At 39.6% G+C, this 18,872-nt stretch overlaps 1 protein-coding gene across 1 annotated transcript; it reads right to left on the reverse strand.

Moving 5' to 3' along the window:
• Positions 1-2,584: 2,584 nt before the first annotated feature.
• On the reverse strand, positions 2,585-17,951 carry LOC105917657 (adhesion G-protein coupled receptor G1). The gene is made up of 12 exons (XM_012852536.3): positions 17,583-17,951; positions 17,317-17,374; positions 16,872-16,959; positions 12,983-13,111; positions 12,592-12,753; positions 12,457-12,511; positions 12,280-12,371; positions 10,508-10,632; positions 3,641-3,921; positions 3,447-3,543; positions 3,038-3,351; positions 2,585-2,954 (listed from the first exon to the last, which is right to left on the reverse strand). Exons 1-12 carry the CDS (start codon positions 17,635-17,637, stop codon positions 2,839-2,841), a joined length of 1,572 nt encoding a protein of 523 aa, XP_012707990.2. The 5' UTR covers positions 17,638-17,951; the 3' UTR covers positions 2,585-2,838.
• Between the last annotated feature and the right edge of the window lie 921 nt (positions 17,952-18,872).

Raw genomic sequence — 18,872 nt, forward strand, 5'->3', positions numbered from 1 at the left:
ACAGTATCCCACATTCTTGAGTTGTCAGAACATTTATCCCGTGTCCACAGGTCAAAGTTTTGGAAATTCGAGGATGTTTGTTTTGATGTAGTACAGTTGCATAAACTGCCTAAAGAGCACCGAGAGAGGTTAAACCTATCCGTGTTCTAATTGCATCGCTATGAAATGCCGAAAAATGTTCAAACTGTTGTGATATTACCACCAGGATCATCAAAATAATTGATCTCAGATTGAATTCTGAACAGTGGAAGAGTCACAAAGGAATCCCACTCTGCCCGTAACACGAGACTCTCAAGGCTTGGACGGCCCTTTTTCCCAGCAGGAGGTCAGCAGTGAGCCCTCCTAACAGATAAGACACAGCACAGACAAAGAGTCACCAGATCACTTCAGCCTCTTCTCCTGACTCCAAGCTGCTGAGACACACACCTCCAAAACCCTCTGAGGACCAGCACTCAAGGAGAGGGGGGAGCCATGTGACTGAAGGCCTCCTGGAACCATCGATGGGGCCTGGAAGAGGCCGCGAGCTAAGTCAGAATGAGCCTTTCTGAAACTCATTTCCTCCCTGGCATAGGGATAAACTGCCAGCCGATTCAAAGATAAGTCTCTCACTTCTGCGTAAAACAGATGCCGAAGTGAAGGAATCCGTCTATGCCAGCTTTGTTCTGCTTTCTCAGCGCACCACAGACGGAGCTGGTTCCAGGCAACGCAGAGCTGAAAAGCTGGCACAGAAGCAACGTCCCCATGCCGAGGAGAGATCTGCTTAAATTGTGACTGCAACTGTGGTCAGAGTCTGCCTGGAGGACCAGGCCTCCAACCCAGACCACGACGTTAGCCACATGCTGCTGCAAGGCTAACGCTAGCCTGCCAAGAGCCAAGCGCTAGCCGCTAGCGCTAGTCAACAACTTCACTCCTTCAACGCTCCTCCCGTGAATGGCCAAAACTGGACAAGACTGACACGAAACAAAGGACAGAGGTTTGGGCAGCGGTCTGAAGAAAAAGTTTTATTGGGAAATGTTTGTAAACCGTGGTGTTTAGAACAAAGGGCTAACCGGTAGGTCGCGCTAACCAAACATGCTATTAGCCTTGCTAACATCCGGTTTCGGACAGTTCAGAAGAAGTTCGTTTTAAAGCATAAAGCGTAACTGTTCTGCGCCGCCATCCCCCGATGGTGTTATGAGCCTTATTCCCGCATCAATATGGTATATTAATGCCGGTTTTCAAGATAATTTTGGTAACTATAGATTTTAACCAGGTTAGCGACGATTGCTGTAGCGACCCCTAGCGGCCGGAGGTAAAATCGCATAAACAAAGGCAAGCGATTCTGAATTAAATGATTTTACAGGACAAAACGGTCCTTGTAATATTATTTCAACAAATAATGTTTTGTTTGACTTGGGCTTTGCATTGTGAATGGATTGAAATACATGGCAGATGTTTTTTTTAACTCCATTCCATGTTTTTGTTAATTAGATCTGCAGTGAGCCAGGATTCACTGAAGTATTCTGATTATGATCAACCACTTTTGTTTGTCTTTTGTTTGTTTTGCATGCAAATAGTTCCTTAGCTTAGCTTCTTTTTATCTTCATTTTGCTTAGTAGTTTAGTTAAGTTTCACTAGCCTAGTAGAGAGGATTTATTAATCGAAATATTGTGTTAATTCAGGTAAACAGCATTACATAGTGATGTTCTCTGGATGTTAATTTTATTTCTGTTATTAAATTCTTGAACTTGAAAAGAAGCTGTCACTCCTTAATCCTATGTGTGTGCAGGTTTTGCTGTTAAAAGATCGCTAGTGCTCAAATTCATCCCTTTCAACCATTGTCTTGATATCAGCTTAAGAGCTGATCATCACCAGACAATACTTAACAGACAGAGAGTTATTTATGAAACATTAAATAACTTTAAACAGTGCATAGTTGCACAACAAAACTTTCAACAAATGTACTCTTGTACAGATTAAACTATAAATATACAGTAGTCAAAACAGTAGTCAAAACAACCCATCGTGTTATTTCTAAACACAAGCAGGACAATGCAGTGAGAGATCTGAAGTACTGTTTGCCTGTATGGGACGCTGGACAGTATCACTGTCCATCTAGAGACTTAGCATCTCTTATTTCTCATGAATGCCCAACAAAAAGACAAAAGAAAACAACATTTAATTATATGTCTCTCTATATCTGTCTGTCTGTCTGTCTGTCTGTCTGTCTATGTATTGGTAGGGGCTGAAAAACGACCCTAATTACGTAGTCAGAGCTATATTAGGATGACTTAGATCAAAGGCATGTGTTAGAATGCCCCAGTCAAACTCCAGACCTAAATCCAAAAAATATCTGTCAAGACTTGAAAATTGTAGCTCCTCAATACTCTCCATCCAATCTGACTGATCCTGAGCTGTGAATAACGAACAATAGATAAATCAGTTCCTTGTCAAAATTGGGTTTTCACTTTGGTCTATAATTTAGATTTCCAGTGAAATACATTAAGATTTGAGGGTTTGACTCAAAATGTTTAAGGTTTGTATTTTCTTTTATGCTCTCCTTCTCAACCAGACAGTTGAACAGAAAACTCCAGACAGACATAGATGTTTTTAAAATGTTTATTATTTACTGGTATATCCAGTGAAAATGATTCATGTCTTTGCGTTGTAAGCAATAAGAAATAAAACTGAACAATAAATACATTTAAAGGAGATACAATTTCTAGTGCATTTCATTTTTTGATAGATCTCAAAGAAAAGGTTAACAATAGCAAAAATGGTCATTGTAACATTTTAAGGCTTCTAAATTTAGTCAGCCATCACCTAATATAGGCACTGTGTTTTTCTTTGCAGCAAATATCAGTTATTGAAGCTGGTCATCATCATTTTCTGAGAAGAAGGATCTCGAACTGAAGAGTTATTTTCTGATCGAGTCTTGCACAGCAAAGCCACAGACCATAGGAACATGAATACACCTGAACAAACAAAAGGACCATTAGATCTTTCAGGTTAATCAAATGATATCAATGCATGCAAAGACTTTGTCCCATATACTGACCTTGCAGAGAGTTACAGATGGTGAACAAGTAGATTCCAAGTAAGGTAGCGTAAGTGAGGCCAGCTAGCCCCCACGGTAATGCTAGTACCCAGCTGAGGCCCAGAACTGTGGCACAGTCTTTCCATAACCTGGGCCATTTCTCCTTGTTCATCTTCAAATCGTTGCATTCATAGTCTCTGCCACTTCGTAACCCCCTTATTTTAACAACCACTAGCAACAGCATACAGGAATTACACAGCACCACCAGGCAAATAGAAGCCAAAGTGATGTAGGTGACCAATTGTCTCTGTCGGAAGTTGTCGCTCATCCAACATCTGCTCATTGAGGAGAAACAAGACAAAGAGACTGGGGTCATTTGGAAGTTTCATTGAACAATCTTTGCACAAGTTAACTCATGGTAGTTTCTTACATTTGTGATGTTTGATTGTTGGAATCTTTGATTTGCAGAGTGTATTTGCCATAAACGCCTAAAATCCCACAAATGACTGCAACAACGGTAGGAAGGCCTAAGAAGACAAGATAAATAGCAAACCACAGCTTAGTTATTATGATCAAGGTAAAAAGTGAATTAACTTGACAGTCCCAACCAGACTCCCAACTCACCCCATCCCACCATGGAGAGTTTGAGCAGGTATCGTCTGACATAGATGTTAAAGACTCGGATGAGGAGTAGGTAAAGGTGGAATCCTTCCAGGGCCACCCAGGTGAACGTGGCCATCAGAGACCAGTGCAGGAAGAGACCCAGACCTCGACAAACCAAGCCATCCTCTTTTTCATCTAGCAGAAATGTCCAGAAACTGCAGCTCAGAAAGCTGAGGTGGAGGCACAACAAGGCCACTGTCAGCTGCATGTGGATGCCAAGGGCCTTCTCGGGTCGCCGTCGACTAAAGGAGACACGGCAGTGATGCACTATTAGTTTTATGATGCAGATTCAGTGAATTGTGCAGAACTGCTCTTTTCGTTCATCACCACGTCAAAGCTTGAAGTCTTGCTGCACAGTGTAACAAAGCACATGGTTAGAATGTATCAATTAAATCTAATTCAGGAAGTTAACCTTCAAAGTTTTCTTTCACACAAATGTGCTTAACAACATTCAGGCCAGCCTCTTGAAATTCCAAAATGTATCTGAACCCCGTCTTGTTGATGTTACCTCTACAGCTTAACACTCAACATGTTTAAGTGGGACCACGGCCCCTTTAGGAGGTTTGTTTTTCCAGCTTTGGGGTATTTCAGCAATAATTTAAAAGTGAGCTTCTGTTAAAAGTTTGTCATTTCAGAATCAGAATCACATAAGAATCTAGCAGTTAACTAGCTACTTATATTTCCTCTAGAGTACACTACTCTTGCATCGTCTTCCGTTTGTATGAATCCAGAATCTTCGAAATACAGAGGCTGAAGCAAATGGCTAGCATGATGAGGGCCCAAGACCAAAGCAGAAAACCTCAAATTATTACAAAGTTTGTGTGGTTGGTAGTTTATGAACCTTTGAACTGTTGTCATGTTGCGATTGGGAGCTTAGTTACAAGAAGATAACTATTATCTACACAGGAAATTGAGATACGAGACGGTTCACTGCAAATGACCTTCCTGTAAGAAAGGTTTTGATAAGAGAACATTTAAAGCATTTCTGTAGCGTAAGGGTAGCTCTCTGAGATAAAAGGCAAAAAAAAAATCACGTGGAGGTGAAACATATTTTTGTCAGACACAGAAAAATGGATGTGTTTTGTTCTGTTCCTAGCATGGTTCACAAATCGTATTGTATGTTGTGAGCACTGTACCCAAATTCAAAATACTTGATTTTACACTGAATCGTGACAAGTAAATATGAATTGGATATTCTGTTTAAATAATCATCAAATGAAAATCATGAGTCAGCATTTCATAAACCTTTGCTTAAAATAAACTGAAAATACCACTTTAAGTGCCATCTAAATATGATTCTTTGTCTTTATTTTACTTATATGATATTTGTAAGTGTAAACACTTGATGATCTGGTGTCCATTAGTGGACACTTGTCTTTAGCAAAATTTAGTCAGAATTCGCCCCTAAAAAATGTGGCTGAATGACATAACTGTAGAGAAAAGCTCCCATCAAGGACACTTTGATTACATGTACCACTGTGTGGAAGGTTCAACTGGAAAATGTGAACCTTTTTTTTTTTTTTTTTTTAGAACAAATTAGGTAAACCTAGAAAACATAAATAGCGAACCAGCATGTACTAAAATCCTGCTCACCCCCCAAACCTAGTAAAATAGCTCTTAATTCTGAAGTGGAAAAATGAGGAGACCTGACTTTATATACCTTTCAGCAATAAAAACATAAAAGGATGGCCTGCATTTGTTTTCAGTCCCCATTACCCTTCTCCATCTTCTCTTTCAGCTTTTCCATTTCAGGAGTTGCCATAGTGAGTCATCTGTCTCCATCTAATCCTATCTCCTGCATCTTCTTCTGTCACACCAACTAACTTCATGCCCTCTTTAACTCCAATGTCTTCTTTAGTCTTTCTCAAGGCCTCCTGACTAGCAGCTCCAGCCTCAGCATCCTTCTGTATTCAAATGAATTCAATTCAATACAAAAATACCAAAGGTATATATGATGCTGGTATACATTATGTAATAGGGGATTCCTCAACAACTTGTTGTAGATGCTGATGGCTGCAGGGAGGAAGGATATCCTGTCTTACAGGGGATCTGGAGAAACCTCTGACTGAAGACACTCTTGTTACATTAGTTTGATGAAGAGGATGCTCAGGATTGTCCATAATGTTCTTCATTTTATTAAGAGTCCTTCTTTGCACAGTCATCTCCACAGATTTTAGAAGCATCGCCAAAACAGATCCAACCTTCTTTATGGAGCTCGAAAGGGCACGTGATTAGGCAGTGCATTGAAGGATGCTGTTGCCATTTTCTGGGGGAACGGCTTTTGTTAAATTGCTGATTTGGATAGAGCTAGAGAAGCAAAGTGCTTGAAAAATTGACCGTACTAAAGACATAGGTGATGTATTGTACCAAGACAAGTACCAAGATGGCAAACCTTTGGAAAAGGAAAAATCTCCAGGATCATGATTGATCCATATGAGCATGATAACTGGACAAAGGATTTAACATGACCTGCCACCTCTGCCTCTACAATTCTCCTCCCAGGATGGAAATAGTGTCAGACCCATTCCTGTTCTCCTGAAAAATACAGTCATCTCCTTTGTTTTATTCACAGTCAGAATGAGATGATTGCTTCCACGCCATGCTACAAAGCAGTCCACCAGCTCCCTGTACTCAGCTTCCTGTCCATCTCTGATGCATTCAATGACTGCAAAGTTATCTGAGTATTTCTGCAGATGACAGGAGTCTGCCTTGTATTGGAAGTCTGAGGTGTAAAGAGTGAAACAGAATGGTGAGAGTAATGTCCCCTTTAGAGCTTCTTTGCTGCTGACTAAATGGTTAGACACACAACCCTTCAGGCCTAGCCCACATGCAGCAGGGTTTAAAAGCAAAAAAAAAACTACACCCTACACCGTTTTTAAAAAATATGACCATGCACAAAGGAGTTGTTTTTTTTTTATAAACGTTTTCATCCACACCAGCCCACAGAAATGCACCACTGAGCATTTTTTTTTAAATATGCCAGACACATAGGGGGCAGTGTACCGCAAAATGAAAACTTATGTCAGGTAATCAGAATCCTTCATAACAACCACAGCTTTCTGTTAGGAATGAATCATGGCGCCGGGAGGTTCGATCTTGTGGACAGATAAAGAGTTTGAGCTTCTTTTTTTTACCTGCCACCACTTGAATGTATATAAGTCACCTTAAATCTCTTCTTCTTTATTTTTTTTTATTATCCCCCCCCCCCCTCGATCCACTGTATATATCTGGATGTAATACTCCATGCACCTTTTCCTCCTTTGTGCACCGTCTGTTGCTTATAAGAGCCGATATCACAAGTAAATCTCTCCATTGTGAGATCAATAAAGTTCTATCTAATCTTATCTTTTAAACACCTTATTAGAATATAAAGTTAATAAAACTTAAAACAATGTTAATTGGGAGTCGTGTCAAACCAGCGGCGTTGCAAGGCAATGTGCCTCCATAGTGGAAGGGAGAGCTGGTGCAATGCAGCGGATCTCCAAGTTCTCTTTCTCCTCTGGCCCTCCCCGTATTGCAGCAGTTGGGCTTGTAAAACATACAAACAAAAGGTGTCTGACGTAATGTAAAAATCAGCACCTCTCTGACAACATTTATTTTTAACTCCACCGTATGGCCAAGTGTATAAACTATGGTTGCACATATGTGACGCAGCACAGCAATATTCGTTGCACACTGTGATGTGCCAGACATTAATATCCGTCTTTATCAAGTACACTCGCGGGATCAAAACCAGCGCATTTATACCTTTCCACTTTGGCCGGAGTTTTTAGGATCATTTGTTTTTAGGATCATTAGTTTTTAGGATCATCTGCATAAAAATGTCTAATTTTTCCCAGACAACCAGCTAAATGGCATCAATCTCACAAACTGTGGTCTGTTTGTTTGGTAGTCTCTGATCCAGGCGATTGTTGAGGCCTCCACCTGAGTGTTTCGGAGTCTATGACAAAGGAAATCAGGCTGAATTGTGTTAAATGCTCTGGAGAAATCAAAGAACGTGATCCTCACTGGGATGTCTGCCTTGTTTAAATGACAGTGGGTTTGTTGATGCAGGTGTGTGATGGCATCTTCCACTCCAACTTCACGGAGATTAGCAAACTGTAGTGGGTCCTCATAGCTGCTTGTTTGCTTACTCAGGTGGACCAACAGGAGTCTCTCTGGGACCGTCATGATGTAGGATGTAAGGGCAGCATGCCTATAGTTACTGAGGGCAGATGGGTGAGTTTTATTTGATACCGGTCTTCCACAACATTGGAACCTTCTTGGTCCGTCTAAGGTTGAAAAGTTGCTGTAGAATCACAAGGAGCTGCTCTGCACAGGCCTTCAAGACTCTGGAGTGGACATCATCTGGACCTGCAGCTTCATTCTGGTCAGTCTCTCCAGCTGCCTCTTCAAGCGACTTCTATAGACAGAAAAGTGGAAAGGGGAGGCAAAGGGGGCATCGCCTTCTTCTAATTTGGTTGAGAAGAAACATGCTGAAGTAAAAGGGTCCATGCCGAGGTGGAAGATAAAATATCTGAGGTGTGACATGGTAGCTTTTGTGTCAAAGAGGGTAGGATATCTGTTTGGCTGTGGGAAGGAGAGAAAAATGCCAAGCTTGTTCTTGAACTGAATCTGTGGAAGAGTGTGATCTGCAGGTGTACCTGCCCCTGGCCCTGATTCCTTAATCAACAGAGGAGGGAGTCCATGTTCACATTCCTGAGCTCAGCAAGTAGGGAGCCAAAGTGGACCTCTATATTGTCCATGTTGCCAAGGTCAATGAAGAGGGAACTCAGGTGGATCTGCCTGCAGTTCACATTCCCGAGTTCTCCAATGTAGGCATCCAGGTAGGCATGTCTCTTGTCAAGGTCCCCGAGAGCTTCCATGAGGGAATCCAGGTAGGAGTACCTCTTGTCCGAGAGGTGCAATGGTCTATATGGCTTAAGCACCCAGGGCCTCGTCATGACTCCAAGTTTCCAGAGTCCCTGTGAACTGAAGTTCCCAGAACTGCTACATGGGTTCTCCATCTCTCTCTTGCTATGAATGTCTTCCTCATATGAATGTCTTCCTCCTCTTCTTTGCTCACAAAGAGTAACCTAATTTTCACCTGTTTGTCACCAGTACCAGTTGTCAGTAACGCTGTCCTTGACTGATCCCATATGGAGATCTTATTATTGACTTGCATTGAAAATTTGGCAAAGGTTTTAAGCCAGATACCTTTCCTGACACAACCCTCTGCATTTATGCAGACTTGGGACGGTCCCACAATACAGGACACAGGAAACTGTGCCCCCATTGGGTCTGTATTCCCTGTTATTCTGATGCAACTAAATAAAATCCAGTACAATCAATTGGTTTCAGAAGTCATCTAATTGGTAAACGGAGTCCATCTCAAAGGTCTCAGAGAGTTTTCACAGAACTTTTTTTTGTGTGACAAACTTCTCATGTGTCATGAGAAAATCTTTGCATCCAGCATTTTGAAATGTCTTGTTACTGAAAAGTGCTATACAAATAAACTTGCCTTGCCTTGCCTTTGAAACCGTCAAATGTTAGGGAAAATCTTGCCTCACAAATTGTGGTTACACAGCTCTGTGATTAGTGTTCACTTTCTAATTCAATGCTGCTCATCAAGCAATTTCACTTCCTTAACTTGATAAGAACCGCATACAATCGTAGATAGTACATATCTGATCAAATGTACGTGGTCAGACAACACCTTTTTTCCTCAGCGTGGAACATAGTAGATTTGTTAATTTAACATTTATCGCCAGCTAACAGCCTTCATGAGAAAAGGAAGGGTTTTTCCATTTTTTCCCCTTTCCTCTCTTTCTTTTTATATGTTAATATCACAGTAAGCATATTTCTATTCTCATGGCTAAAAACTCATTCACTGGTAAGATCGGTATTCATGCCAACAAAGGTCTTCAGATTTAACTTGACTATTTATTCATCTTCAGGCACAGACAGGCTTCATACTTTGTCATGTTTGAACCAAATGTATTTTAGAATTGATGTTATAAATCAACTCAAAGTGTTATACAATTGTAAAGTGGGGAAAATACAATACATGTTTTGAAAAGTGTAGTATGCATTTGTAGTTAACCCCCATCTTAATACTGTAGGAATCCTCCTTCCATAGTGGGAACCAATTTTCTTTCACAAAACAACAAAAGAACAGCTCAGTCAGTTTGCATAGCATTTATGAGCGCCATTTATTAAGTTTTGCCACTATTTATTTAGCAGGATTTAAACAGGACCATTCAATCCTGTTCCTGCTGAGGAGAAGCATACCCACAGCGTGATGATTCCACCATAATGTTTCATGGTCAAGTTGGTGTGTTCAGGGTAATGTTCTTCTATTCTGGGCCCCACATAGTAGTTCCGCAGGTAAACTAAAAAGTTACATTTTGGTTACATCTGATCAGAACACCTTCCTTCCCGTTTTGCTTCATCACCTAGACGGCTGGTAGCAAATTGCACTCTATTTCACATATTTCTTTTAACCAGGGCTTTCTTCTCACTAGTCCTCCATAAAAGCCAGAGTTGTGAAGCCCATGGCAGATAAGACTGATAATAATCAACAGCTTACAAAACAATGACATCATATATACTTTAGCAAGTTATTTAAAGGAATTGGAATTGTAGTTTATGTAAAACTTAATATGAAGAAAGAAAATGCTAATCTTTTCCATTTATTTAGTGAAACAGAAGACCATTTAATAATCCTAACTGAGCTAAAACAGGAAACAGTCTAATTTAATGAAAGCCTGCAAGAAAAAAAGGTTATGTCTATTTTGAGGTATGTCACTTACGCTATAAAAAGAGATGCAAGTTAAAGAAACAACTTACTGCAGATGAACATAGTTGAACAGGCTGATAAATGCGAAGAGGGCAGAGAGCACTGATCCAATGTAGGTGATGACACTAAGTCTCACAGCATTACTTCCATCCACCTTCAAATTCAAGTCTGGATTCTGAACAGAAAAAATATTGTGCTTAGCTAAAATGCATTTTTACACCAGTCCTCAGGGGACTTCTATTTGATGCAGCTTCTGCCTTACCTCCCATATATTAAGCTCTTCACAAGTCAAGCTACTATTAATAGAAATTTGTGAGCATTGCTACTTGCAGTTTTTCAGAACCCATGCAGGGGGCACAACCAACATCTAGTCCATTGCAGCAGGGAATAAAAATAAATCAGACAAGATTACGATGACCCTGGCCTGTCTGCATCCGGACACATCTTGCCTGCTCTGTTTCCATCCGTTTCATGCACCGCACCTCTGAGCATTGCCAATCCTCTCCTCCGCTATCAAGCTCCTGGCATACGCCTGATTCTTGCTCCTTTTAGCTCACCGCAGACACCACCAGCGTTTTGAAAGCCTTTGTCTGTAGGTGTCCAGCATTTCTCTCACGCCTGCCTGCATACTCATGATTTCACCACTTTCGGAGTTCCCTGACTTGCCTTGACCAAACGAGCAGTTTGGTCAAGACTTCTACCAAGCTTCTGATCTTTACACCAACTGCGATTCTCCTCCTCAACCAATAACCTTTGTTTAGTCCTCGGTTTTGTCTGCATCTTACCAGTTTCCTCTTTGAAATAAAACTCCTTGTCCTTGTCTGGCTGAAATTTATGGTCTTCATAATTAAGAGACTGCCCTGTAGTTGCAGCAAAAGGTCCAACAAAGTATTGTCTCAAGGGGTCAAAATGGTAATGCACATGGCATTTTTCAGATTTACATTTGTCAAGGATTTGAAAAGGATGTATCGTTTTCCATTGATATTACAATTACGCAATCTTTTCCGTTGACCTGTCATACAAATTCCCCTTCATGTAATATTCTGAGTTCTGTTATGGTTTATGTTAGTTTTAGTTTTTCCTTCTCTCTCCTGTCTTTTGTTATCTGGCTGTTTTGAGTCCTGTCTTGTCTGGTTTCTTGTTTAGATTAGTGTTTACTGTTGTAGTTTATTCTGTTATGTCTTCAGAAGTTTCTTATTTTTTTTTTTATCTGTTCTTGTTTTGAGCCTCAGCACTGATGTCTGGCCTAATTAGTTACTCTGCACACCTGCCTAACTCCACCCCTGCTGCAATCACCTCTCACCGGTTTCACCTGATTCCACCTCCATATAAACTGCTGAGACCAGACATCAGTGCCAGGTTGTCCTGTTGAATATGGGTGAGTCTCCTACTGCAAATTCTGTATGATAGTTTGCTTTTTGGATTTTTGACCCCTTTTTCTCCAGAAACCTGAGCCATTCTGCCCGGTCTGTTCCTGCCTTGTCTGCCCTGCTCGTTTGTTTATTTTTTGTGTCATCTTTTTGTTTTTGACAGCCTGTTTGGATTTGTCCCCTGTTCTTTTGATTTTGTGATTAAAAAGCTTCTTTTAAAAGAAACCTCTTCTGGTCTGGCTGAATTCTGGGTCCTTTCCCTCTGACCATTACACTTCAACAAACCTTTGAGGTTAACGAGACAACATGTCAAAATAGACGTGATTATTTTAACAAGACACCGCACGAACATGTAAAACTGCTGGTCATTTCACGCCTTGCTTTGCATCACTGTGTCTCAGTTAGGCTATTTGGATGATGTTTGGTGTGAAAAAAAAAAAAACTTAGTTTACCACAAGCACAGCAAAAAAGCTCAGGTGGTTGCAGCTGCATATAAATTCTTCTTCACTTTTGGTGGTGTCACAGCCTTCAGCGCTCCACTGGCCTGAAAGCAACATAAACCAAACATGTAAATCCTGATCTGATGCTTTCATGTAAGAGTAGAAACGTTGTTTGCAGACTTAACGCACCTGTTTCATTCATAGCATGTGGCTCCTTCCAAAACACACACCTTCCACTGTTCTCCTGAAATAAAAAAGGGAACAAACAGAAGGTGAGAAACTGTTTTCCCCCTGAAGCATTTCTTATTCTATTTATGTAGTTACCGTTTTATTGTGGTTGAAGATTAACTGGACAGGCTCAGTAAGACCGCTGACTGACTGGCTTCCAGCCTTCAAAAACAGGACCTGCTCTGTTAAAACGGTTTCCTGTTTGTCGACAGGCTTCTGGGTAATCAACACCCTTCTTCTGCTCGGAGGAGGTGTTTGCTGGTATACGGAGACAGAATAGACCCTTGTATTAAAACACCATAAAACTAGCAGAGAAACTAATAGCAGAAAAGCTTGTTTGTGTACTGTGAAAAACATCACTCTGAAAATGAGCGCAGATGAGCATGAAGGAAAGGTCCACATTTTGCATTCGTACACTCAAGCTAAAACCTAAAGTCAATCTAGATGTGGAAATGATATTACACTTGTTCAGTTCAGAGGATCCCACCTGAAAAAAACTGCTGTTGATCACTGCGGCTACCAGGCGGATGGATTCATCCGACTGCGTTCTCCCGATTCTCTGAAGAGCTGAGGATGGGACTTCGACCCTGTGTCTCGATAGGATCTTCACTTCAGCCTTAGAACCACAATCACACATCAAAACAGGAATCAGCATTAGAGTGTATCAGTTATGTTTAAGGACATGTGCTTTAGATATAATCTGTTGGTTTATGTCCTGATAACATCTATGAACAGTCTATCAATCTGTGAGGGATTATCAATTAAATATAAGCCATGATTAGATTCATCTGCATGCAATTTCTGTGTTAACTTGCTGATTAACATCATTTTTACATAAATGTGCAGCTCAATACATTTTACTATCCACAGTTCAGTTAATTAATTAAATTCAACAGGGGAAAGTCATATTTTATTTTGACTACACAAAGTGATGTATTTCACATGCTTATTTATGTTAATTTTGATGATTATTATCACTATAAACAAGTTGTGGGTGAGAAGGTGAACTGTAGAGAAAGTTATGAGTAGTAACAAATGAGGGTAAATATCAACTATTTTGTTGCTATCCCTCCCTTTCCCTCTACACTTTGGGAAATTAACAAAGGTGCACAGCACCACATTCTTGGGAAGATGGCGAGGAAAATTTGTGAAAGATTCACAACACGTGGCATGAGCTTGGAGTCAGTATTTTAAAATCCAACACATGCGGACCTTTCTAGAGCATGGGCTACAAAATCATGTCTTAAGCCATGCTTGAGCCAGAGACAGCATGAGAAGCACTGTACCTGGGATAGGGAGAACAACGCACTGGACCGTTGCTAAAAGCCAAGCTTGCAAGTCCCAGAGTCTGGAAGAGGAGTGGAGAGGCACAGAATCCCTGGTGGCACCCCAAATCAGCAATGATGCCATGTCATCTGCTGTTGTTGGTCCGCTATGTTTTAAGAAGTCGGAGGAGCCAACCACCAGAAACACTTGGAACAATTCATACTTCTAAGCTGAATTTTATTGTCCCAAAGGAAATTTGTCTTGGGTACAGACTCTGGCTGCTACATAGTCCACACTATGAATCACACTACATTCACACATAAAAACACTACTATAGAAATTCCATTATAATAAAATTGAATACATAAAACAAGCATGTTACATTACATTCACAATAAAAAAAAATAAAAAAAAAATAAAAAAAAATCATAAAGACCCTTCTACAAATAATCCGTTATAGAAAAATGAATACATAAAAGAAGCATGTCTACTGACAAGCTCTATGAAGAGGCTGATTTCAGTTTCCAGCAGGAGTGTGGGCACCTGCCCACACTGCCAAAGGTCACAAAAACTGGTTTCAGAACCACCAAGTAACAGCCAAACAGCTCCTGACCATAGACAGACACTGGGGTGTTGTCAGGTGTAATATGAGTGACACCAGCCCGAACAAAACAGACACGTTAAAAGTAGCCGGGGCTTCCTTAGCGAATTCACACCTCAGCAAAACTGACCACCTCAATTCTACATTACATTGGAACCTCAACCTACAAGAACCATATACTGTTAAGCAAGGGCGTAGGTTTGATTTGAACTTTGGTAGGGATACTATTGGTCCAAAGCTTCCCTGGTCTGACATGATTGGTTCTAAGCAATATGCATGCTCCTATTTTTTTATGCTTGACTTGAGCGTCGGGATGCGTTTCGTCTGTTTAAAGAGAAAATCAGTATTTCTTGCTACATTTATACATATTTTAAAAGCATGACACACACTAGATGCTGTTTTTTAATGTTTAAAGCATCACCGGATCTGATGAATGTCGAATTAGGACTTTTCTCCCACTTTGAAAAAGTTTGCATTTGAACTTACCAGCAATAGAGACAGACGGTAAATATGTGCAAACATAGTCAAAATATGTCTGCTGTCTAGATTTATCCTGTATTTTCTTTTGAAGATATAGAAATGCGCAGAGATAAACCCCACCATTATCTTTGTTATCTAACATACTCTCTCTGCATCATAAAACACAGCAAAATTATACTTTCAAGGGACTGCAAATGAATTTATTGTGTTTACTCTGCACTGGAAGTATAAGTGTAACTGACACTAACAGCGTTTCAAATATTAAATTCAAATTTCAACAAATGTAAAATTGGGTTGTAGTTGCTCTGTGTAGCCCATTTCATGTAGTTTATCTTAACATTCCAAACACATTTCTTACATCATATATCTGAAGTGTAGACAACTTTACTTACATCCTCTCAGACAACTAATTATTTCCCTAACAATAGTGAGTAGTTATTAATGTCTAAAGGTGCAGTAAACCTTAATACAAATAAGCGGCATGGAGGACCCAATGCTGTACTTTGAGTAAGACTGGTGACTCCAAGACTGAACTGTAACCCGAGTGGTTGTCCATTTCATCATTGAAATGAGAACAAATTAATATACTATTGGTATATACTAGTACTGCTATTAAAGAACAGCAGATTAAACTTTAAGATATGTAAAGGCCTATATTAAATTAATTTTGTGAGAACATCAACAGATTAAATAATTTCTTACTTTTTTGGTGTACCAAATTATCCTTCATAATGATGAAATATTTTGTAGACTAAGCCCCTGATGATGAGAATGTCTAGCTCCACCCCTGGTGTGTACTAATTTACTAATGGACAGTGAGGAAATCTATGTACAATAAAATCAATGTAAATAGTGTTCCTCTGTTTTATTTTTATTTATCCTAACTCTAGAAGTAGAAATAGTCAAATAAATAGCACTGTTATTTTGTGGAACCCTAAATATGCTATTATAACTAAGCAAAAGTTTAAACAAAAAATAGCAGTTGTTTAGGCGGCATGTTGTTGTGCTGTATATCATGTAAAAGAAATTACACCTGCTATTTATGCCTGAACTGCCTCAAAGGGTTGACAATAAATGAAAGCAATAATAGCAACGAAATATTGGTAAAAGGGACACTCTCACCTTTTCTTTTTCAGACGGAATAGAAACATGAGAACTCAAGAAAAGCCTCGTGTGGAGAACTTTTTTCAGATTGTTCGCTGGCTCTCTAGTTTAATATAGTCATGGTTGTGAGGACAGCACAGAACCCCTTTTGGGTGTAATTTTGACAACTCTGTGTTAAAATAAGGAATGTTGAGCATCTTGTAAAGTTATATTTTGGTATTGGATTTACAAATAACAAAGTACTAAGTCTTTTTAGTGAGTCAGCATCAAATTATTATTAGTATCAGGACTTGGAAAAGATTGAGCAAACAATTGTGTGTCTTCATTCTTGCAATCTTATAACTTTACTCTCATAATTTCCAGAATTTTTTTTCCCGTCAGTGCCATCGTAGATTAAAGAAAATAAATTATCCACCATGAAGGTGTAAATTTCCAGGAGTAAATATTTTGAGATTAGTTTCACATATTTGCGACATAAAAAAACATGGATATTATCTGATGTTGAATAGTTGTAAAAATGAAATAAATAAATGTACTTTTTCCATGACTAAGGGTAAACATTTGCAATATCAAAGCTAGGATATTCTCTGACATCTCATCTCAAGACCCGCTTAGGGGTCCCGGACCCCTCTTTGGGAACCCCTGCTATGCAATACAATGACATATAAGTTGGCCAACATTTAGACATTTAGGTATTAAAACTCCTTTACTATTGGTTTTAATTGTCTGAAACTGATTTTTTTTTTTTTGAGGGGGGGGGGGGGTTATTAGCTCTAAGCCACAATGATCAACATTGACAGAAATAAATGCTTAAAGTGTCTCACTTAGGGTAAAAAAAACAATAACAGAAAAACACGAAGCATCTCTCATGTGTTGTGCATCCCTAATTAAGGGTTTTACCGCTGATCAACAGTTAAGAGCTCACCTTCTCTGATGAGTTCGCTGTTAATTGAATGACGCTTGAAGGACCGATCCTTGGCATTAAACATGTCGTAATTTTATCCTCATAACACCTGTTGGGAAATGTTTCACATATTTCATCCAAACGATCATGCCATGCAGGAAAAAAAAAATACTGGGACCATAACAGATTTAACACAATGTAAACAGGAAGTTTACAGAGGAGCCAAAGATAATTAGGGAAGAATGTACACTTGTCTTGTTAATACAGCACTTTCTAAATGCTGGGACGAATAATGAACAAGCCAAAAGAGAAAATCACTTAAAGTAAAACACTGTGGCAGCATTTATGACATAGGTACAGGGACATGCCTTTATTTATGTAAAAGGGAAGCAACCATTAGGGAGTAGGGATAGTTTTGCGAAAAAGAAAAGCATCCTATCAGAATGACATCGGCAGCATTATTTACCTGGTCCATATTGAGGGATCTTGGTCCATACAGATAGAGACGATAGCATTACACGGCTCTGTAAAATGGAGACAGAATGTAAAGAAGTCAGACGTGCTCATGTGTGAACTCGGGCAAACAAGAAGGACAGCGGAATATCCAGAGCTAACAGATCATCCCGACTGTAGCTATTTGCATATCACTGTTTCCCTATAGGGACCGTTGAACCTCGAGCGAGACATTAACAGTGAAACTGGTCCTCAAACTAAAAACCCCAGAATACTCACCAGCTTTGGTTGTAGAGAAGCAGAGTGTCAGGAGATAGAGAGCAATCCGCATCATGTCTGACTTTCTCAAACACTCAAAGTCTACAGGTCCAAGCACGGCGTTGATCCGTATGGTTGAGGGTTGCTTGTTGCAAGAAGCGGGGAGTTTCACATCTGGTTTGATCACATGCTGACAGAGAGGTGGCAGACAGCCAACAGCAGGAAATGACTTATAATAGTTCTATATGGCTTTCCTTTTTTTAAGTTCAGTTAGAGTTATTTTTATTAAATCCTAACAACAACCATGGTGTAATCAAGAGCTTCAAGACTGACCCGCTTCTTTTATGGCCAATATCAAACAAACAACTGTGACTAAATTGCCAAACGTAGGCTGCGAACAAAAGCAGAAGTTTAGCAAATCTTGTCCCAATGTTTTCCCCTGAACAAGAGCCAAGTCATATTGGTTAAGACACACTGACGGTTTGCAGAAGAAGTAAAACTCTGATGTGGGCGTAATGTACACGTTTAAAGCTAGCAGTTTTGCTGGAGGCAAACTGATGGGAGGAAAAATGGATTCAATATGTTTTTTTTCTTTTTGCAGAAGAACAGTGACACTACAAGAAGTGGTTTATGTATATTTTATTGAGCTAGTCTTCCTATATACAGTGACAACTAAATGTTTATAGGAAGCACTTCTTCTTCTTGCCATTTGTCTTTGTTCTAGTAAAATCTGACTAAAAGGAAGGCAAATTGTTAAAAATAAAATAAAATATTACTTTTTCACATAGGAGTAGGTTGATTTGGCTAGGTTCATTCCCCTAATGAAGGAAATCATTAGTTGAATATTGTTCCATGCATTTACTCGGGTTATCTTTGTTTGATGATCTGGAAATATTTAAGAGTGACAAAAAAAATGCATAATAGGGAAAACATCTTTTGATCTGACTGGATGTCATGTTATAGGTGGCCTAAATATATTTACTCATCTTAGTTCTCTGAAATATTCCAAAACAGTTTCATTACCTTTGTTGAGGTTGAGTGTAATTTAGGAGAACCTGGCATTAAGAAACCCTGTCCTTTCTAAAAGAAATACTCACACAAAACATATTTTGTGATGAAAGAATGGAAGGTGGAAATGCAGCAATAGCAAGAGCTTCTTGTGCAGCGTGAGAAAAGTCCGAATTAGACAGTGAAGTTGACACATCTACCACAGAAAAAAAGGTTAGAGCTTCATTTGTGTTGCTAAGGTTTCTAAAATATTAAGAAATTATTTCTGAGGTCATTCAGCTGTCACCATTCCCCCAGTCTGCT

This window comes from Fundulus heteroclitus, chromosome 4, assembly GCF_011125445.2.
Source record: "Fundulus heteroclitus isolate FHET01 chromosome 4, MU-UCD_Fhet_4.1, whole genome shotgun sequence".
In the NCBI taxonomy this organism is placed as follows: domain Eukaryota; kingdom Metazoa; phylum Chordata; class Actinopteri; order Cyprinodontiformes; family Fundulidae; genus Fundulus; species Fundulus heteroclitus.